At 38.1% G+C, this 23,728-nt stretch overlaps 1 protein-coding gene across 24 annotated transcripts in view; it reads left to right on the top strand.

Moving 5' to 3' along the window:
* BAZ2B (bromodomain adjacent to zinc finger domain 2B) overlaps nt 1-23,728 on the top strand; it is a 272,137-nt gene that overhangs the window by 208,030 nt on the left and 40,379 nt on the right. For all 24 annotated transcript variants that reach the window (XM_054043380.1, XM_054043386.1, XM_054043395.1 and 21 more), the window contains 7 exons: nt 6,538-6,678; nt 7,604-7,858; nt 8,656-8,870; nt 11,853-11,927; nt 16,198-16,441; nt 19,123-19,185; nt 22,268-22,412. In XM_054043380.1, the coding sequence (XP_053899355.1) occupies nt 6,538-6,678; nt 7,604-7,858; nt 8,656-8,870; nt 11,853-11,927; nt 16,198-16,441; nt 19,123-19,185; nt 22,268-22,412 (1,138 nt within the window). The remainder of the gene's footprint in view (nt 1-6,537; nt 6,679-7,603; nt 7,859-8,655; nt 8,871-11,852; nt 11,928-16,197; nt 16,442-19,122; nt 19,186-22,267; nt 22,413-23,728) is intronic.

Below are 23,728 nucleotides of genomic sequence, written 5' to 3' on the forward strand. Positions count from 1 at the left end.
CAAAATATTTTTTGTGTAATTATGAGAATTTATTTTTTAAATCCCTTACCATTTCAGAACAAAATATATGAGCCTCCTGAAGGGGAATAAATCACTTATGTACATAGCACTTGCACAGAACGTAAATAACTCTGGCCAGGAAGGTCAGAGAAAGAAATTGAAAAAGGTCCTTAGAATTGATTTGAGATTGAACAACATTAAACAAAACTGCTTATGTTCAGTAACTTAAGTAACTCAAGAAAAAGCTGTTTAATCAGGAGTACTTTATTCAGCTTATTCAACTTAGACTGTAATAATTAGAGATTTATTAGATAAAACACTTCAATCAACATTTGCCGCTCCAGTGGTTAAAATGTCAATTCATACCGTACCTTGTATTGCAACAGAGTGTACACTGCAAAAATAAAAAGGACTTAATAAAATTACATGCTGGAATAGCATAGATAATAAAACCAGAGGCAATATACAAAATTATTGATTAAACTTTTGTTAGGCCATGATGGACTAATTTACATCTCATATTTCAGTCTGACGGTATCTTCAGATTTAACCATGATGTTATCTTCAGAGAGCTTCAAGGCTAAAACATTGCTAACCTTGCCTTTTGTTTCTATAGTATAATGTATTTACTTTTATATTAATATCTAACTATAAAAATGTTAAAGCACTTGGTAAATCAAGAAGTAGCAAAATAAATAATCAAATACAAATCACAGACAATTAAAGAATTAAAGGTAAAAGGAATATCTAAATCATGACTAGTAGCAAGAGCAGACTTCCGTTAAACACATTTCTAAAGAATGTAATAAGCAGCTTTGGCTCAATTAACTGTTTATAAATTTAAACAAAATTAATTCTAGCAGCTTAATTCTGTGTTTAACATCAAAATAATGCCTAACAGTTGGGAAGTGGAAGGCTACCTAGCCGCTCTTATGTATCAGAAAGTTGGATTACATTCTTTTCTAATGGTTTGTAAGCTGCTGCAGTGTCCCATAAAATAACATTATTTTGTCATGCCCACAATTTAGCTGGAAAAAAAAAACGGTGATGTATTTTTCCTTGATATAATTAAAAAAAAAAACTATTTATCTAAACAGGAAATATCTCACTAAAAAATCTGGTGAAAAAACTCTATCCTGAAAGCAGAGTGGTCTCTGAAGCGGTGCCAAATGAAAACTGCTGTGATAGAAATTAAATTTTTTATAATTTCTTGTTTTAAAAAAAAAAGTTCTTTATTAGTGGTTGAAAAATGTTTTTTGTTGTTTGCAAAAATTAAGGAGCATATCAACACATTGAAGTGTTTTTCTTAAAACGTTGTCGTGTTCCTCTATTCTCAGTACTGTGAGCTCAGTACAGTAGCATCATGTATTAGCAGAGGTATTAGTAGCTAATATGGGACCAAACTCTACATTCCATATTCATGCAAATCTCCCATTTTCCACAGAATTTAATGGAAGTTTTGACTGACTGTGGAGTTCATGGTTTGACCTAGCAATATGCTCTATTACCAGCATTAAAAAGTACAAGAAAATCAGAGGGTGTAGAATGCAGGGTGTAGTATCAAATAGATACTTAGTCAGGACTCTCCTGAGTTCCTCCAGTTTAGCAATTAAATTTCAAACAATAGCACACACAAACTTGTAATCATTTTATTTATGTAAACTGTGTAACAAACTATCATAATTGTACCAGAGGTTTTTTCCCCTATAATTCCTCAGGGATCAGTAAACAACAAAAGGTTGTTAAACATGCATTTATTGCTAAAGGGCTCTGTCAGCAATTTTGTAGACATCACTTATGATATGGGAGTACCTCAGGTTTTAGAAGTTGTCTAATAAGCAGTTTGAAAGTAGAATGGAATTCACAGCACCCTAGTGATTCTAATAGTGATGCACATATTGTATCAATGAGGATTTATACCATAAATATATGCTTAGTGAAAATGCCATGTGGAATTGTCAGTTTTTCTTAACTAAACCAACCTTTTTGTTTTAAACATCCCATATATAAGTTGACCATTTAAAACTGGACAGTTTTAAATGGTCTAAATAAATAAATATTTAAATGGTTTACATAAACCATTAAATATAATTTAATACGGCTGATTTATACTAGCACATTTTTCTGTATCCTTTAGGTGGGGTAAAATTTTAATTAAAACATAATAAACTGTTGCTGGAAAAAACCCATTGATTCCATATTTTGTACATATTATTGTCTCTAAAATCACTCTAAATAATACATTATAAATCTAAAATGTTACTAAAAGGATGAACATTTATTACTACCTAGTAAATAGAAATGCTTATACTGAAATACAACTTTAGATTTTTTATAACATTAATTGCTAAAGAAAAACTTACATTTTCATCTTACGCTTAATGCAAACGCCAACAACAATATTCGCGGTTTTTGTTTTTATATCTGCCTCCTATGACCTCTGTTTTATTAATCTCATTTTTATTCTCCATGTAACCTACAGTATTCCCTTATATATTAAATTTTATTTATGCCTTTTAAATTTGAGAACAAGTTGCTGTCAGAAGAAACATATTCTCACTTTTAATTATGCCCAGAACAAAAACGTAAAGGACCCAAAAGATTAATAAAATGCACAGGGATAGACCATTTCACTGGATTATATGGCAAATGCTTCAATACAGAGGCTTAATAGTCCCATATGTTATCAAGTTTTGTAACAATTGGTCAAAGCCACCTTACATTCCTCTGTACTAAATTTATTTTTTCACAGTATTGTTGGCCTAAAAACAATTATTATATCCTGTATTCTTCACTGTAAATCCTAGCCTTCTGAAAAAAGGTATTAATCTGTTTCTACAAACTGTCCTTTTCAAGTGACTAATGTGAAACATTTGTATTTAGATTTTCTGTCCAAATATTTCCAAGTGGCAGGAAAACTTTGATTCTTTAATCTGAATAGACTCTACCTCCCATGAACCAGTTTTAATAAAAGTCTGAGTTTGAACTTAATAATACTTTAACATTTTATATAATGAGATTCATTTTCAAAGCACTTTGCAAACATTAACTGATTAAACCTCACAATACCCTGTGAGGTGTCGGTACAGTAAACATTATTAACTAATATGGAAAGGTTAAATAAGAGGGGGTCGCTGTCTGATCCAGGATTAGAGCTGTGGTGGTCAGACCACAGGACCATGCCTTTCTCCCAACATACCTCTAAGAATAAGGCTAAATATCTTAACTCAAAGCTATACTTAATGCAAATGTTGGAAAAAGTCAGGGACTTAAAAATTGAATTTTTTTCTGTGTTTTGGTTTTGTATTTTTGTGCTTCAGTTCAAAGCAAGAGGGATTTATCTGTCCATTTAAATAGCGATTTTCATGCAAAATTATTTAAGTGTACTGTTCTCTGAAATGAGACTTAACAAACGGGGTCATTGATTCTTTGTGTGTCTCAGTGGTTTGTGTGTCAAATTTGCTGCATTTACAAGAATTTTAAAAAAGGTATTCTATCTGCCAGCCCTGCAGATTCGGCCTAAGAACTGAGGGTTGAGCTGTGTTCTTTCAGTTGTATGCATTATCACCAATAATAAAGATTCTCCATGTGAAACTCACTTAAGTCTTCTGGAGGAGGAGGAGCAGTAGAAGAATTTTGCTCACTCTCCTACAGTTATATTTAGTTCTGCGCTAATGTTACTAACAAAAGTAAAGGGTAGTAAGTGTTTATTTTAGTCAATAAAATAAACTGACTACTCTTAATACACCCCGGGAGCAGATATGTTGAGTAACAATGTACCATTTTTATAACATTGCCTGTACAGAAAGTGTTATTTAAAATAAATCTATTTACCCTTCCCAGGCCTTTCGTAACTGTCCATAGCATTTTGCTAATTGTCAAAAATATGTAAATAATAATAGCCAAGGTATAGGATATTTTCTAGGAAATACCAACCAGTTTTGGGGTACTGGAGGCCCAAGACGAAGCAGAGGGGCACTAAACCAGAACCAGTCATTAATTCCCAGATATGCTTTGCTCTGAGAGCATTTTCCATTATTTAATAGCGGTAAGGGCATGGATTTTTTTATGTAGCTTTAATGTATTTTGGCTTTCTAGACACTGAGCCGCGTTCTGGTGAATGGAGCAAAGCATAAGTAAAAGTGTGTGTCCTGTGAAGAGTCACAGGGCTGAGGGATGGAATCTTCAACTGGGCAGGGTGCTGATATGGCCAGGCTGCAGCAGATAATACAGGCTATGTAGGGAGTTCTGGATGTGGCTACTTTGTCTCTCCAGGTGAGATTATGAGCCAGTAGATGCTCCCTGTGCCCTGGGTTTACCACAATCCACAAGTACATACATGACAAGCATAGAGGTCGTCATCGAGCTCTGCTCTTCACTGCTTTGTCCCCCACACAAAGGAAATGTATGTCTTTTTTTCCACTGTTTGGACGTTATGTAAATAGCACTCCAGGATTGTATGCCTTATACAATATCTAGATTATCTGAATCACTTCTCAGTAGTCCTGTCAGTGATCCTCGGACTGAAGACAGACAATTTGGAGACTACTCCATGCAGCTCTGCAAAGGCACCTCAATCCTGCCCTTCAGCACGTCTCTTATTCCAATCCTAGGTCCTCCTTTCATCAAAAGACAGTTATGCAAAATTTTGAAGTGATTTTGTAATACAGACAAAGGAGATTATGCTAAAACCACCAAATTATTTTGACTCATGGGAAGAGTTCCGCAGCTGGTGTGAATCAGTTTAGTTCCATTGTCTGGCCCTTGGTCACGACAAGGGAAAGGCTGATGCTATACACATTGTGCTATCTTAACCCTCATGGCATTAGGTTCTTGAGGATTTATCGACTTGCCCTTGTATGATGCAGAAGAGTTGGTTTTGATGTTAGAGAATGATTGCAAAGTCCATGTACATTTTTTTTTTCCATTTTAAATTCCATATTTGTTGTGCAGAGGTTTATGGAATAAACATGCAGACAAAACAGGCATTACCAAGCGCAGCAAAATATTCAGTGTTTGTGTGGATGAGTGTGGGCTGGCAGAACGGAGGTTACCACTTTGTCGGGGGAACAGAACCCCTAGAGCCAGTCCTGAAACTAGGAGAGCTCCAAATTCAGCATCAGTTATACCAGATGCCTGATTAAATGTAATTAATACAATAAAAGGAAACATAAATGTAGAAAGTGTTTGAGGAGCAAGAGAGAGAAAGATAGCTGACCTTTTCATTGGCTGTTGCTATGTTTATGCGTATAGAATACCGTATGGCTGAATGTGCAGTGGTGAGATTTTTGCATGCTTCACTGCTTAGTGATGCAAGCCCCAAAGCTGTGTGCGTTGAACACACAAAAATAATTTTATAGCAGTAAAGTTGCACACACTAACCTATTTCTCTTTATAAAATGTATACATTAAGTGTGATTTAAAAAAAAAAAAAAAAAAAAAAGTAAAGTCGGTGGTTTAAAATGTGTTCCGTAGACATACACATTCATATTTATTTTTATATTAACTGCCTGTACTATAACTACCCAGACTTCCACATGGTATACTTCTGCATGGAATAGGTGTCCCCACTTTCTACATGCAGCCCATCACCATTCCGTCTACACTTTTTTGAATGACTATAAATGATAGACATAGCTGAGCTTGACTGGTGTTAGGATTTTTCTAAATTCTCCAAAGGCAAGATACCTGGAGAAAGCATTCCGTGTAAGGAAATGGCTACCTATGCCATCAATAGTGTTAGGACATCACTAACACTGATAGGGTTAGCAGGCAACAATAAGGGGGTTTAATTGCCATTGCCCTTCTGACACAGTATGCACATTTTGCTGTGTGATTTGGATAGTAAAAAACTACAGGAGAACCATGATGTTTCTGTTTTTTTTAAAAAAAGGGCTATTACTGAGTGGCTGCACAGTGTCGATTTATATCTTGTCATACAGTTTCCCCTGCTGTGGGGTTGTTGGCAACTATACATCTTCAGGGAAGATTTAATAATGGCATGGTGTTCTGGACTGCTGCAGTCTGCAGTGACCCTTTCTTTGCAGTTGTTTGTTAGGATATATATGCCCATTCTTCTGACTTGATAGGCAATTGCTCCAAATGTGAGGCTATCAGTCATTAGTACTCAGAAGAAGCTTTTGCTCCGGAAGAATCTTTTTTCTGATGTGCTGAGGCAGAATGACTCCATTTTGGCTAAGCCATCCCCACTCTTTCGGAAAGAGTGCACTGATGTCTACTTTAGAGACCAATTTGAAGCCTGGCCATCTCCATTAAATGTCCATTGCTGGCACATGGAAAGCAATATAAGAAATTATTTCTGCCACAGATCTCGGATCTGCTCACGGACAGCATGATTTAACTCTATTTACAGTACTGGGGAGGGCAGCTTCTCCCCTTGCCGCCTTTTAATCCAAATGCTTTAATTGCTATGGTGATTATTAAGATTACGTAACTAGTGCTTTTCAAATTCTTAAATTGTTCTATTGTAAGTATAATGCATGGGTTTAATTTTCTTTCCATTCTATTCTATTTAAGGAGAAAGAGCGGTTAAAGCAAGAGAAACGCGATGAAAAAAGATTAAATAAAGAGCGTAAACTGGAACAGCGAAGATTGGAATTAGAAATGGCTAAGGAGCTAAAGAAGCCTAATGAAGATATGTGCTTAGCAGACCAGAAGGTAATCATAATAATGTAAATTTACTTATTTTCTTGCCTCTTTTTAATGCTGTTTCTCTCGTCTCTGTCTCTTGCCATTGTGTCAATAATTAATTCTTCTTACTGCAGCTGCCCCTAAAAACATTCCAATTTTGCCTTAGATAACTGTATTTGCACTATTATCTATATACTTAATGTAAGCATTAACTAAAGGATACTACAAATACTGAGGCAATATTGTTTTAGTTATCTAATGAAATTACTTTTGGGGCTGACCTACTTTTGAGGACGCCAAAAATTCACATGCTTTCCTACTTTAAAATATTAAAGTAACCTTCATGATTATTACTGTAAAAGTCTCTCTCACTACATGAACCCCAGCTGGAGCCTTCTCCGTAGGCGTGGCTTCTCCTGGGACTCCTTTCCCCAATGTAATCCTTCTCCTGAGCTTGAGTGTTCCTATGGTTCCCTCAGGACCTGTCTTTGTCAGCTCTGTCTACCTGAGAGCTACTTTGGAGAGACATGATAGGTAAGGTAATATCTTTTGTTGGACCAACTTCTGTTGGTAAGAGAGAGACGCTTTAGAGCTTACACCAACAAGAGTTGGTCCAACAAAAGCTATTACCTCACCAACCTTCTCTCTCTAATATCATGGGACTAACACAGTGACAACAACACTGCGTACAGAAAGCTACTTTCTCATTTTATAAGATTCCCCCCCCTACGCGCACGCACACACCTTTATAGTGCCTTATAGTTCAGAGTAGAGTCTGAGTGCCACATCTAGCCCAACGTGTCAGTAGTAAATAACCTGTGAAAATAGTGGAATTATTTCACCCTTCAGACCCCAACCTTTTGTAGCTTATTATTAACATCAAGTCTTGCAAGTTATAGTGATCTTGGAAGATCCTACTGAAGCTCTCATTGTTTTTCTCTTTGATTTTCAGCCTTTGCCAGAGTTGCCTCGCATTCCAGGCCTTGTTCTCTCTGGAAGCACATTTTCAGACTGTCTCATGGTGGTGCAGTTCTTGCGCAACTTTGGTAAAGTTCTTGGCTTTGATGTGAATATGGATGTCCCTAATCTAAGTGTTCTTCAGGAGGGCTTGTTAAACATAGGGGACAGCATGGGAGAAGTACAAGACTTACTTGTAAGGCTCCTCTCAGCTGCAGTTTGTGATCCAGGACTAATCACAGGATACAAGGTAAAAAGAAAAAAGACCTATACACCTTACAGTGGTAAACAAATAATATTAGTAAATAAATTATTAATAGTAACCATTAAAATCACCCACTTTTCCTTGATACTCTCTCTTCCTTGGACTCCAATAACTATACTTTCCTGGTGGTTCTCCTATCTTGCTGACTACTCTTTCTGTGTTACCTTCAGTGACTCCTCTTCTTCCTCCTCACTTTCACCCTTTGTGAGTGTTCCCCAGAGATCTGTCTTTGATCCTTACATTCTCCCTCTCCCCCATACACACCTTCTCCCATGATCTACCATCACCTCTATGGGTACATCTTTGATTTCTCCTGTTCCTTCTACCCTCACCTGCAGGTTCTCGGCAAATCTTGTTGCTTCTTCCTTCAAAATCTGCTCCTTCCCCTCTAACGCCATTATCAAAACGCTGATTGACACCATGATTCTCTGCCTTTTTATTTATTTATTTTTTTTTGCTTGGACTAATTTAACCTTTTACTGAAGCCCTTTCTAAACATTCTGAATTGTGCTAGTCAATATCTATCATTTTCTGACAAATACCACTTGGCATGTTGGTCTGCTTTTACTTAACCTATTTAATGTACATTAGTGTTATTTCAGTTTTTTGAAACATACAATGGATGCATGCATTTTGTTGCACTGTGCTGTCTGGACTCAACTTTAAGTTTGGGATTGGACTCCCAAAACAAACAAAGTATTATTTTTAACCATAATGTATTATTGGGTCTGTTATGGTATTTTATTGTTCTTATGTGATTGACCAAAAAACTTATTTTTTAGGCCAAAACAACTCTTGGGGAACATTTGTTGAATGTTGGTGTCAACCGTGACAATGTTTCTGAGATTCTACAGATTTTTATGGAAGCTCACTGTGGGCAAACTGAGCTTACAGAAAGTCTAAAGACCAAAGCTTTCCAGGCACATACTCCAGCTCAGAAAGCATCGGTACTTGCTTTCCTTATTAATGAGTTAGCATGCAGCAAAAGTGTAGTGAGGTAAGATTTTCTAAACCTTTATCCATGCTGTACAAATACATCATATAATGCATAATGTGTACATCATATTTTGTTATAGTAGAGTTCTATTAGTCCCTGTTGTGGCTAAGGGTGAGAGCTGATTTCTGTTATAACTCCCTATTTTCATATACTCACAACTTTTCAAAAGAAATACCTTGGGAAATTTTAAATTTTCCATACTTGGTTTATGCCCAGAGGGAATGTTCTTCTCAAGACTTTGAGTTATGAGAGGGAGCTGATTTTAAAGAAATGTCCCCAGCTCCTTTTGGAAATAACTCAAAAAAGGGTTGAACAGCTAACCTTTATGCAGCACCCTGGGTTTTTTATCCAAATACTTGCCTATCCCTTCCTTTATGTAGCAGTTAGATTAATAAGATCATCAGCGGAGGTAGCTTGGCTGCTTACCACTATAATAATTCAGAATGAGGCTGTTTGTAGGATTTCTTCGTTGCAGAAATTGGAAGGTGTGTATGAGGCAGGGGGTTGCAGGAAGAGGAAGGACAGTTCCAGGATTAAGGAAGTTGAATACTGCCCTGGAGAAGTGTACTATATTCCTGCTTCTGCCACAGTGTTCGTATGTGATGCTGGGCAAGTCACTTAAATCAAAATGTTCACAAATGGCCAGTAATTGTGTGATGTTCTTTGAATGCCAGTTCGTGTACATATTCCACATTGGGAAGTGCACTCACCAACTTGCACACATCAGAGAATTTTCTAGTCAGCAATCCCCACTGGGGAGAGAGAAGAGACAGTTCCAACTGCCTCAATACCAAGATGACTAATGCAGCGCCATCATTGTGGGGGTGGAAGGTCCATTTGGCACCAGTACTCAGGGAATTTTTTCTAATAGGGCTTGTCTACACTAACACTTCAGTATAACTTATGTTGCTCAGGGATGCGAATAATCCACACATCTTAGCGGTGTAAGTTACACCAACCTAAGCGCCAGGGTAAAAAGCACTATATTGGCGGCAAAATTTCTTCTGCCAACATAGCTACCTCCTCTTGCGAAGATGTTATGCTGATGGGAGAGCTCTCTCCCGATGGATCACGTCTTTACCACACTCACTACAGTGGTGCAGCTGCATGCTGTAGCGCTTCTACTGTAGACTAGTCCAAAGTTTTGAGGCACCCTCAGCATCCGACAGCCTGGTAGTTTTTATGCTGCCTTGAAGCCAGGTCAAGGGAGGGCCACCTTTGCCTCTTCTCTTTTCAAGGCTTGCAGTCCAGATCTGACCTATCTGTATGCCTTCTAGATGAGAAGGCTTCAGGTGGTTTTGAAGCTTATGCTGGGGCTGATTTCAACTACATTCAGTCCCCCTTGAGCTTAGATGTCTGGAATCTGGCCCCACCTAGTTGCCTGCTCCATGAGAAAAGCCCTTAGGAGTGGTTCCCTCGACTGCTGGGTCCACTTGGAGAAGGACCTGCAGAATTCATAGCGCTCCTGGGTGTGCCTCTGACTGAGACAAAACAGACACCTTTTGTATCTGTCATCCACAGACATAACTGCTTTGCAGGATGGGCAGTTTTTAAGCCCGGGGACTTGCCATGGAGGCTGGTACTGCCAGCAAACATAGGGAAAGGTGCCTCTGTGGCATGTGTCTGCACCTATCTGACTACATTCTTAACACTAACTAACCAGAAGCCAACGTGGAGGTAAATCTGAAGAGAGTTACTCTGACATGCACTACAGGTGGTAGAGAAAGAACTGAGACATGATGGCTCTGTCCTTTATATCCTTTCAGAATGCACAAGGAAGATCTGTGTTGCCATTTGTACACCCAGAGACTAGCCTAGAGGGAGGCCTACTGCCTGGGTGTCATCAATTGTGGAATATCTATATGGACTAACATTCAAAGAAGAAAAAGAGGTTACTTACCTTTACAGTAACTAATATTCTTTGAGACCGGTGTAGTCTGTATACATATTCCACTACCCACCTGCCATGCCTGCTACTACTGACATCACAGGCTCTCTCAGTAGTGAAGGAACTGAGGTAGGGTGAGGTGGCTTCTCCCTTTATACCTTTGTGAAATGATGCTTGTGCTGCCTCAGTGGGAACTGCTGACTAGAAAATTCTCCAGCATGTGCACACTGGACATGCACTCACCAACCTTGGAATATAAATATATATATATATATATATATAGACTACACATCTCAAAGGACATCAGTTGCTAAAAGCGGGTTACTTAACTTTATTCCTAATTTTCTGGGTGTCCAACATGAGACACCTAGAGCCAGATTTCAAGGTGCTGATTGCTCACGACTGCAATTAAAAGTGATTGAAGCTGTGCTTTCAACATATAATGCTCTATAAAAATGCTAATTATTCTGGAAAATTAGGGCCTAGGTTTCTCAGGTTGGGTATCCAAAATTAGTGGACACTTTTGACAATTTTGGCCTTAATGTCTCCGTGTTTGTGTTCCATCTGTAAAATGGGGATAATACTACCTATTCTCTGAAGATTGTTTTGAAGATAAATTCATTACTATCTGTGAAGCACTTAAACACCATGGTTAGAGCACTATAGAAATGCCCAGAGGATGTTAATAACTTTGTGTTTGGTACTGGGTTTGAATAGTCTGTGGCAAATAAGGCCTGAGGCTACTGAGTATTATAAAAAGAAATATTGAATAACTACTTATTCTCTCATTTCTTTAAAACCAACTCCTTCTCCAAACTCAAAAACAGCTGCAGAGATTTTGCTCAAAGTTTTTAAAAGAATATCCACTGTGTGTGCAGTCCAGTTGCACTTGCAACCTGAATTCTGGTATTTCCTAACTTTTGAATGCTTGCCTTTGCAATCTTCCTGTTCTTTTAATGAAGTATTTTTGGATGTAATTTTTATATATGTAATATATTTTGTGTGTGTGTGTGTGTATCTCAGATATATGCATATTCTTGCTTGGTGATATTTTATGAACTACCTAAAACCTTTGTTTTTTTTGTATTTGACAGTGAAATTGATAAGAACATTGATTATATGTCAAATTTAAGAAGAGATAAATGGATGGTTGAAGGCAAATTGCGGAAGTAAGTTATATTTCCTTAAATATTTCTTTTGTGTGTTTGGAACAAATCTTTATAGTAGAAATTTAAACAAAGACAAAAATCAGCTAAGTTGTGTTTTAAAAAAAAAAAAAAAAAAAAAAGTAACTGCAATACTTTATTAAGAAAGGATATTAATTTAACTTGGCCCAAGGCCAGTATTTTACAATCGTTTAAAGATGCGTGAGATTCAGTGGGTTACTATGTCTCAAAATTGGAAGAAAATCAAATCCATTTTGCATTCTCTGAAAGAGGTAAACCATTTCTTATTCAAAGGTTACTTTAGCTGTCAAATTGTTATTGACGTTAAGAAACTGATTGGACCTGCCACCTTCTCAATTTTCATTTTAAATATGCTTATAAAGGACTTGATTGTTGTTACAATGGACACCCTTAAAAACTTGCCAGTTACTTTGATAACTAAATAATGCTACCTCACTATTTGCAGTACATCCTCAGTGTTCCTATAGTAAGTTTAGGGAATAATGCAAATACTGAGGTAATCTCATCTATTTACCTCGGGCAAAATTGGCAAATTTTCAAGGGTAATCACTTTATGTCCCCTATTCTCCCATCGTACAAAACAAAATTCCATACAGCAAGCATAATAGCTCCATCTACCGGGAGGCTAGAAGGCAAAGAAACTGTGAATCACATGAGGTGTACAAAGCCAGGCTCCACTCCCGTTCCCTTTGTCATCTTTGCCTGCTGTGCAGGAAGCATTGAATCCTTTCTCGGTCCTTTGCTTCAGGTACTTTATGTTTCTAATCCTATTTCTCCCTTTTTTCCCTTTAATGTGTCTTAGAAGGAAGAAAGAAGAAGTAAAGAAGAAGGACAAGAGGGAGGTAGAGGAAAAATACTGACCATTTAAAAAAAAAATTATGGAAAAAAATGTAGCTGTGGACCTCTGCTAATACTGCAGGTTCCCAAACTACATAGGTATAATGGCTTTATCTCTTGGGGCAAGCCCAATCATTCTCCCATCTCATCTGGATCCCAGCAGGCCAGTCCTCTCCTGTGGGTATGTAGTTGAAACAGTGCTGCTGAAGCTCTGATGTAGCCAAGAAATCTTAGCTGTCTTTATCTCCTCAGGGACTCCTCGTTCTTATCTCTCTCCCTCCATCAAACTGTCACTTATATCAGTGGGCAAAGGGAGACAAAGAGCATGCGGCTGCCTGCAGAACCAATGAGTTCATCCTTCTGGGCAGAACACTGAAGTACCTCAGGCAGGGGTCTCAATCAGATCCTTCAGATTTGATGTTGTTGTGGGACACCCACAGTAGATTAGTTTCCCTTCTCACAGAGAAGCCACCTCAGTTGTAAACCATAACCACAGATCAAGCACATTGTTGTGTACTTTTGGGACTGAGGGTAGGAATGAAGGCCAACATTTTCAAAACTGACTAGTGATTTTAGGTGTCTCCATTTTCAGGTGCCCAACTTGAAGCATCTTTTAGAGGGCATGTGCACTCAGTACTTCTAAAAACCTTGAGGTATCTCAGGGTGGCTATCCAGAATTTAAGGCCTGTTTGAAAAGTTAGGCCACGGATACCCATTCTTTTCCCTTGCCTGGTTCCAGGAATATTGCAAAGATCTGCTCAGATTGGATTCATGTCATTTTCTTAATATAGGTAGGTTGGTACCTTGCTGGCCCCATATCTTTGGTTTCCAGCCCCAATAAGACCTTTCATTAGGTCCGTGCTGAGGTCAGATTATGCAGGAGGTCATTCCCTTCAAACACCACCTTCTGTATGTGCCTGGAAGTGAAGAGGATTAAAGGGACAGCTTTCTGAGACAGGGCTTTCTCCCCTGATTGGGCTAAGTGGCCAGACACAATCAGGAGATGTTCCACCACCTGTCCTATTTGGAGCATTTTTGTTAAGTTGTGCTCTCGGGAAGAGTTCTCATTGGTCACTTGCTCCTTATAACATAGTGACTGCATTTTACCAGGGTTCACCAGGGCCTTAGAGTGCAGAATGCTGCCTTTTGCTTTCTGTGGTTCCTTCTTTGATTCATTTTTCTACTTTTCATTTTCTGTGTTATGCAAACCTCGGTTTGTGTCCTTCAGAGTTGTATCTGTTCATTTGCTTTCCACTGAAGTGGTCTTTTTACATGCCGTCTTCTCTTTTAGGTGCATTTGAGAATTGCGTTCACTGGTTATTGAACTACTTTATCTGCTGATGTTTCTGGACAAAGTTGTCCTTCAGGTTATCTCTGGATTTTTATGCCCAAAGTTTTGAATTTTATGTTAGTCAGCCTTTTCATTCACCTATGCTTTTGCCTGATATGTTAACTCTTGTGCACAGAAAACTTTCCAGACTGGTGGTGAATGCTGGAAAATTTTACTTCTCTTAGAAAAAGGATAAAATTTTCCAAAGTGCTTAAGTGACTTAGGTTGTTAAGTCCAATTTTCAAAAGTGACTTAGGCACTGATGTTCAGTGAGGCTTAGAAGCCTTTTGAAAATGTCACTTTTGAAAATGGGACTTAGGTACTTGTCACGTAAGTACTTTTGAAAATTTTACCCAAAGTATATTAGAAAGTCTAAACATCTGTTTCCATGAGCAAAAGAAGGGTCTAAGATCTTCTACATCTTCTAAATCTTCAAGTGGATTAAAGATAATTTTTAAATATGTCCTACCAGAAGGTAGGTAATTTCTCACTGTCAGGGCATGGCTACACTAGAGCTTACAGCAATGCAGCTGCACTACTGTTAGCTCTCTAGTGTAGCTGCTCTAAGTCGACGGGAGAGAGCTCTCCTGTTGGCTTAACTACTCCAGTCCCCGCAAGTGGCAGTAGCTATGTCAGTGTGAGAAGCTCTTCAGACAACATAGCACTGTCCATACTGGTGCTTATGTCAGTGTAACTTATTCACTATCCTGTGCTACATAAGTTATGCCAACATAAGTTGTAGTGTAGACATAGCCTTAGTCTTCTAAAGACACTATTATCTCTTGAGCAGTGAGAACTGAGGCAATGATAATGATCTATTCTGTGTAGGAATACTGCCCACTCCTCACTTCAGTCTTTGACCTTCATGACTGGCTAGATATATCAGCATTCTAGAGAGCTGACATTTTTGTCAGTGTTCTCTCTCTAGGCTGCTGTTTCAGAAGCCACCTACTTTCACACTTCTCATTATAGCCACTTGCTGTATGGAATGTTGTTTCGTAGGATGGGAGAAGTGGGGAAGTACGACAAGGAAAAATTACTTGCTGGTAATTGTGTTTGTCGTAATCCTTTCACTTTTCCCATCCTCCTTCCCTCCCCTCTTCTCTTACAAAACATTTGCCTTTTCTACACACTTTTTTATATCTACTCTAGATCAGTTATGTTTTTGGCCTGCTCTTTAAATGACTATTTTGAGCCTGGTTATATATATCTTCTATGATTCAGTGTGTTTGCCTGCTAGCTTCCTGGTAGGTAGAACTATAACATTTGCTCTATGGAATCTTTTTTTGTAGGATTTTGTAGAAGAGGAAAGTCTACAACAATCATAAATACTGGTATGTAAGTTTCTCTTTTGTTTGTTAAAATTAACACATTTGTTAACCTCTGAATTACTTTAGCTGGTTACGATTTCTTAGAGAGAGTGTTGTGTCCGGAATGTGAAAAGACCAGCCAAAGCATAAAGACTAATAGAAACATAATGTAAAATAGACTAAATACACCTAAGAAAGTTCTATTTTTAAAAAAATACAGGATCAAGGGTCAAGTTTACTATCACCTTGCTAGCGCTAAGATCACTTCAGCAAAATGATGTTCTTTGTTTTACTATCATCAGTTCTCAGCTTTCCCAGACACACATGTTTAATAGTGGCCTTTTAAAATGGGTGGGTAAAATGCAGATTTCAGCAGGTGCAGTGCAAAAGAAAAAGGGAAAAATCAATAGAGGAGGAAGATTGAAATGGGCTCTTCTCTCTAGCTTACAGGGCTGGCTATTTAAAATTCCTCTGGTCTTGCATGCCTTTTATACAGGAGTTCAGTGTTACTCAGTAGAAATTACCCTGAAGGCAGGAAATCCAGTGCAGAACTGAATACATTTTTATGGGTCAGAATTCTGTATGAAGTGTTCTACAATGTGAATTTCTTAATGTCAGTCTCTGGTAACAAATAGTGAGATAGCAGAAGGTTGTTGTAGGACAGAAGTAAATTTGAGTTTAAAATGAGTGAGGCACCTGGAATGAAGTACAGAGTAGAGTATGTGTATGCTACAACTACAGTCAATAATACCACTTGCATATCATGTGTTTAAAGGCTTAGAATCATTCATGCCAAGAAAACCGGCAAGAGAGACACTACAGTGGGTGGTGATATAGGAGAAGAACAGCATTCATTGGGTACATCTACTCCAGGCCGCAAACGGAGACGGAAGGGAGGAGACAGTGATTATGATGATGATGATGACGATGATAGTGATGATCAAGCAGATGAGGATGATGAGGATGAAGAGGACAAAGATGACAAAAAGGGAAAGAAGGCAGAAGTTTGTGAAGATGAGGTAGGGAATATTAATTTAACAAATGATAACTTTTTTTTTAAATGTAAAAGAATGGAATTTCCTTTCCACTCCTTCATATAATAGATTTGAAGACAACATTTGTCGAAAATCTTATAAAAAGGAAAAAATCGTAAGTGAGAGTATGTGTTAGATTTGTTTTTAAGTGTTTGGTATTTTAAGTTCTTTGGTAGACTATTATTTTCTTTATTCTTTAGCCAGGGGTCTTTTGTTTATTTTTTGTTTGCTTGTTTTGGCTTAATCTTGATTTTCATTTCTCTGAGGTAGGACTGCCTTCCTACCATCTGACGTAGACTCTTCAAAGAGGAAAAGACTAAATCAGATCCAGGGAGCCAAATATTTTCTAGCAAATAAGCATGAAAGTAGCTTTCCGGAAGTGGAGAAGGGGATGTGTTAATTATCAGGATAGCTTCAGTTTAGTCATTGGTACAGAGAGAAATTATAATAAATAATATCCACTATGAAACTGAGGTATCAGGTGTGATTACAAGCTGAAAGAAGGGAAGGGTTGTTTGTGAGCTTAACCTGAAACCGTGTATGTGTGTGTGTTTTTAAAGTTAAAAGATAATTGAATTTGTTGGCAAATATGACCTTTGAGTCTTTACAACTTCTCCAGATTGATGAGGGTGAGAGGAATGGTCTTTTGCAGTTCCACAGTACTTGATCACCAGCTCCTATATTTTAAAACCAAACATCCTTATAAGACACAAGGCTGGTCATTATGAATATTTATTAGCTTGTTAAACTGAACTGCCTTTGTTATAGTCAAACAGCTTTTTATAGAAATTCCACAGAATCTCAAGCAACATCAAGTCCAGTGTGGTCTGGTGGAAGAAGCCTTGGAAAGGAGCCACAAAAATGCTAAATTTGAATCCTGTCTTTTGCTCTAGTTTGCTATATGGCCTCCAGCAAGTCACATCACCTTTCTTTCTGTCATTTTACCAATCTGTAAAATAAGGTAGTCATATTTCTTTACCTACAGTACCTCACAGTTGTGTTGTGAGAATGATTAATGTTTGCACAGTGCTTGATATGCAAACTAGTGGTTACACTCAAATCCATACAGATACCTTTGATTAAAAACTAAACATCAGCTGTAGGAACTCTCCTTCTGGCCACCATTCTGGATTCTGTATGGAATTACAGTAATCCCTTCCTGCTGTCTTTCTGTCCTTGTGAGTGAATATAGGAGATACTGCCAGAAAATCTTTGTGTGTGAATGGTCCTGTAAGCAAAAAGAGTGAACCTTTAGAAATGCAATCCCCTTGAAAATACAAAATACGGATAGCGTGCAAAAAAAGGACAGTAGACAATAATGTTTAAGCAGGAAGACTTACTTCATAAAGTCTTATCTGTGAAGATTGGAAGACTCCATGGACCTGTGTGTCTTCTTTAACTCACAGCCATATCAATCAATACTACAGACTTCTGATGTCATTAAATGCAAAGATGAAATTTGAGAGTTTTCCCTAAATACCATAGTGACCAGGCTGGGTACCAGGAGTGGGGGACATTCAATACCTTTAACTAACCTTTTCTAATTATTTTTAACTGTGTGAAAAAGTCTTGGTGCTTTCTGGTTCACTTAAGATATCCCAGAAAGTCCCATTGCAACCCACGTTATGTGTGATGTTTCACAATGCTGCATTTGTGAGTCAAGAAGTACAAAAAGAATTTCACAAAAGGTTCGAACAATTTTGTAAAGATTAATGAAATCTTATTTCTGTGTGGAATGCCTCCCTTCCTCATACCACCCCATCATGGTTATTGTTGGAATTTAACACATGTCTGGGTTTAACTCTAATTTCATTTTTGCTTTTCAGTTCACCTTTAAAGTATATGAGGTATAATTTCAGCTGTTTGCACAAAGAATCCCATAGGGGAGGCTACTATCTTCTGCTTCAGGGTGAGGGGTAATTGAGACTTCCCAGGAAAGTTATAGAACTCTCTTAGAACCGTACTATAGTTCGCCAAGGGCTCACTGAATTTAATTAAAATTCTTATGGAAATTATCCTTATTTCTAGCTGTAATTTCATCAAGAAGAATTTAAAGCTTACAGTTTTCAATGATAGAAGTATCTCTTTAAAAATCAATAATAGCAATACTAGTATTTCCCATACACATTTTTGTCATTTAAAGTGGCTTTGCATTTTCTTGTGAATATTGAAAGAAGACTCCAAATTCTCTCTCTCCAAAGATTGATCAGATTCTGACATTATTCCATTATTTAATGTGAGAAAATCACTCAAAAATGAATGTAAAAGAACACAAAACTTTATGAAACCTAATAAACTAAATTATCGTTTTAAGTGTGTACTTGCAAGGTGAATTATTTTTTTCCTGTGAAAGGACAAAGTCTTAACAAAATCAACTGTCCACCAACTCTCCCCATACATATACATCTGGGGAAGGAAGATTTATAATACTTTTGTAGAAGTAAAGATATATTTGGCATAGTCACATATGTTCCACAAACAAATAGTTCCAACGTCTGCACACAGCTCCATCCCTCCCTCCCCAATGCATCCATGTCTTAGGGAAGAATTTGTCCCACAGATTCGACATGATATATTTGTTACATGAAGCTCTTGTACTGTAGCATTAGTAGGATGTAGGCATTACATTATCCTGAAATAAACTATCATGTATTTATTGGGTGTAGGATGATGGGGACCAGGCAGCAAGTGTTGAAGAGTTAGAGAAACAGATTGAAAAACTCACCAAGGTAAGAGATTTCCATCAATTTTAGTGTCTGTCTTATCTGTTTTTTCTGCCTCTAGTGCTTTCTCTGCATGGGTTTCTTTCACAGGTCAGAAGGAGACAAAGATCGCAGCTCATCTTCCCATTGTTGCTTTTCCTCCCATTCTCCATGCACTTGTGGTTGATTCCCAACCGTCGCATATTTCCTCAACTCCCTAACCTTCTAACTAGTGCTTTTACTTCCAGTTAATCAGCTCCCAACTTACCTACTGCTGATGTTTTTACTTTCACTCTCACAGGATATCAGTTTACCAGCAACCCTTCTTTAGGTGTCTTTTTCCTTAGTCCTTGGTGAGTACTTGATAGTGGGGTCTTTTGTGATACTTGGACCTACAAATTTACCCTAATTGTGATCTCAACTGTGAAAACTGAGTAGAAGTTCATAAAGTATCACAATAACCTATAACTACAAATGTTGATAGAAAAAGTTGCCAATGCAAGACAGAATTAGTGGAAACAAAAAGGCCTACTGATACAACTCAAGGACTGTGTTAAAATAATGCTTGCTAAACAAGAAAAGTGTAGAATCAGAGATCAGGGAACAAGAATGTTGGTGTGTTGGAAATTTAGGTGCAATTGTGTGGACAAAATAATGAGGCGACGGGCTATTGTACCCACCACTCCATTTTTGGAGAGAAAGAGACTTTAAGGAGAAAAATTGGCCATTGGAGCGAGCTTCACCATCATGGCTGCCACCCCCACCATATTGTGGGACCCCAGGCCTTCATCATCTTGATCCTGAGAGATGTCCTGGCCAGACTAGGGCAGAGAGACCTACCCAGATGACATCACTGCCTCTGCCAGCTCCAGCTAAATCCCAAACACCAGCTGGGATGTGTGACTTTGCCACCTCCACCCAGCCCCTGTGTGTTCTTTTCCTTCCCCACCTTATTTCTTTTCTTTCCTGTCTCCTTTTGCCTCTTTTTAAATAAGAGTCTGGCTTAGCCAGCCAAGACTGTATATTTTGCAACACTGCTGTAAGCTTGTGACCAGAAAGTGGCAACTAAAAGCAGTACCGAAACAGGCCAATGGTTGTACAAGTTTGCCAGGTCTCAGAGTGGCTCATAAGACCGTGTGCCATGGCTGTTTTTCCATAGTGAGATTGCAAGTGAAAGTCAACACCAGAGACAGAAGGTGCATTTTCTGTCTTTGCTGTTCTGTTCTCTCTCCTTTTGCGTGTTTGTTGTCTGAGGAAATGAGATTGGACTTCAACAACAGCAACAGTAACAGCCCCAGCCCATCTCAGCTAACTAATGTCTCTTTTCCCCCAAAGGACAGTTGTTACCCTCCTTGATACCATTTAAAAGACTGTTTTTTCTTTCTGAAAACTCTCTTCAGCTAAAGAGAGAGAGAGAACAAGGGATGTTGTTAAAATGAAAGTCTTATTTAATGCTTTACATTTCAAATGCTGTAACTGTTTTCCCTTATTTTCTGTATCTTTAATGAAAGGTTAAAAGTATTTTTAATCGTGTGATTGCCATGTAGTAAGCAGGACGAAACCCGAACCTTATTTAAAAGTGCTTAATGTTGGACCGTCAGGGTCACGTTAACAACTTTAGCCCATATATTCCATCTAAATTAATACAAAGAAACCCGCTCTCCTGAAATGTCCTGTATGTGGTTTTCCCTTTCAATTGTGATCTGTATTTACCTGCTCTCTCTTGCTGTTGGTTGACCTTCAGAACCTAGTTCCCAGGCATTGTAGAGGGGAGACCAGTTAACTCGGGTCTTTGCTTTTAAATTAAGCACATGGGGTGCTAAGTGTACTTGTCACCACCAGTTAAAGGGTGAGCTCTAGAATTAATAGCTTTATGTTTTCCAGAGGATGGAGGTAATATAATTAGGGTTAAATGTGAATATACTTCTATAGGATTTCTGGAGTGAGCGCTGCCATTGGCCATAGAAATACTATGGGGTATTAAAAGCACTGTGATGTTGTAGGGAAAGGAAAGATGAAAACAAAGAAGAATAGACTAGAGGTGACATATACTTAAGATAATAGCACAAAGAAATTTGCAAGAAACCTCCACAATATCAGTCCCTCTATAAATTTGTAGGATTTATAGGCTACTTTTTGGTAAGGAAGACAAGTCAAATTTGTTCTGAACCTTGTAATGGTGAAGACCATTCCTGAATTCTAAAATAGCCAGGTGCCTAGAGTATGGCCCAAAACGGCATAGACATGAATAGTTGCTTATTCAGTTTCTGAAGAGTTGCATACGTTTTTGAGAAGCACAGTAGAATCAGGTGTTTAGATAATGGCAGTCGGTATAGGAAGGGAAACAGGTTAGTAGATAAGGAGAATAGAATGGGGGAAATTTGACGAATTTGGATACTATAGCATACTTATTTTATTTATTTAAAGAGAGTTCATCCTTTCAGGCTTTGTCATTGGTTTGTCTACTGCTCCCAGCTGCAATAAACACCTAGTTCTGGGAATTCTACACTGCTTCCAAGAGTGCCAGTTTAGTGGAGGAAGGAGTGGGTAGACTAACTGAAATTCCTGTTAGATTCCTCCACTCCTCCCAAAGAGTACTTTCTGTGTTTGAATACAGGCTTTATGCTCAGATATTACTGAACTCATTTATCTAAGCCAATTGAAATATTCATTAGTTTCTCATCAGGAGCCACAGAATCTCACGTTGCGCTGGGTAGCTTCAGCACTCTGAACACCATTTACTGTATTGCATAATTGATAGGATTTTGGCTGTTCCAGTGCAATGAAATCATGGATTCTATTGTTCTCTGAATGTTGGTATTAAAATACAGAACATACTACTGCAGAATGCATCCTTACAGTGAAGCTGATAAATTTAGGATATATCAAAGAGTGCCCGAGCTGATTATTTAAATACAATTTGGCTTTTTAGATAAAACAGTTATGTGAAATATCCCAAGTAAACTGTCTGGAAAACGGTATGCTCATGTGGCCACTGAGCTGTCATTTGGCCTTGCCCGAACAGATATTTTATACTGTATCAACTGATTTTTTTCCCCCACTGAATTATAATCCTTCACCTCCCCTCCCCCCCCCTTTTTTTAAACAGCAACAAAGCCAATACAGAAGGAAGTTATTTGAAGCCTCTCACTCTTTACGGTCAATGATGTTTGGTCAGGATCGTTACAGACGCCGGTATTGGATTCTACCCCAATGTGGGGGTATTTTTGTGGAAGGCATGGAAAGTGGTGAAGGTAAGTACCATAAAGGAGTAATCGTAGAAATTGCCATACAAAAGTATACTGCCTGTGCATCTAGTCTGTTATCTGTGTCTCCAAAAATGGCCTGTTACCTTCAGGAGAAGGCTGAAAACTAACCCGTGATAGCCCTCGTTATTTGTGCAGTGCTGTTTGATGAAGCTAAGGGGAGTTTTTCTGATTTTTAGTTGGTTAATTTATCCCTTGAAACAGAGAATTAATATCTTTATGTTAATTTTTGATTTAGCTAGTGTAGCTGCATATGAAATCCTTTAATGTTGCTGTGATAAATGAAGGGGGATGGGGGGAGCTTCCTTTTATGGATACCCAGCCAGCCAGTTAGCTATAAAATACCTCTTGGTAGCTGTTCTCTACTTGCTTTTCCTATAAAGGGTTAAAAAAGCCCATAGATAAAAAGAAGGGGGTGGGCACCTGACCAAAAGAGCCAATGGGAGGGCTAGAACTGTTTAAAATTGGGGAAAAATTTCCCTTTGTCAGTGTGTCTGTTGTTACTCTCTCTGGAGAAGAGGGGAACAGGGCAGCAGTTACGCTGTGAGAAGCTGAAGGCCAGGTATGAAAATCATCAAAGTCAGACCTAGAATTGCTTATTTGGAACCCAGATAATATGTAAGTAGATCAGAAAATGTGTAGAAAGACGCAATTAAGTTTATTCTGTTTATTTTTTATGGCTTGTGAATTCCTCTGTGCTAACCCCAGATGCTTTTGTTGCTTGTAACCTTTAAGCTGAACCCCCAGAAACTATTTTGGGTGCTTAATTTTTGGAATTGCTCTTTTAAAAATCTAGCAATCGCCTGAGTTTTCAGATGTATTTTCTTTCTTTTTGTTTTTAATAAAATTTACCTTTTTTTAAGAACAGGATTTGGATTTTTGTGTCTTAAGAGGTTTATGCACATGTTTTTAGTTAGCTGGTGGCAACAGCTGCTTTCTGTGTTTTTCTTTCTCAGCTCTTCCCTGGTGGGGGTGTGAAAGGGCTTGAGGGTACGCCACAGGAAGGAATTCCCAAGTGTGCCTTTCTGGATTCCAAAGGGTTTTTTGCATTTGGGTGGTGGCAGAATCTACCCATCCAAGTTCAGAGAGAAGCTGTGACCTTGGGAGTTTAATACCAGCCTGGAGTGGCCAGTATTAATTTTTAGAATCCTTGCGGGCCCACACCTTAGTGTGGGGAATCAGCCTTGACAGTTGCTAAACTATTTCTCTATATTTTCCTTGGCAATGAATTCTGGAGGTTGACCACAGAATGTAGGAAAAAGAAGCATTTACTTTTGTCTATTTTAATTCTCCCAGGATTTATG

The sequence above is a fragment of the Malaclemys terrapin genome, chromosome 11 (assembly GCF_027887155.1).
Source record: "Malaclemys terrapin pileata isolate rMalTer1 chromosome 11, rMalTer1.hap1, whole genome shotgun sequence".
In the NCBI taxonomy this organism is placed as follows: Eukaryota; Metazoa; Chordata; order Testudines; family Emydidae; genus Malaclemys; species Malaclemys terrapin.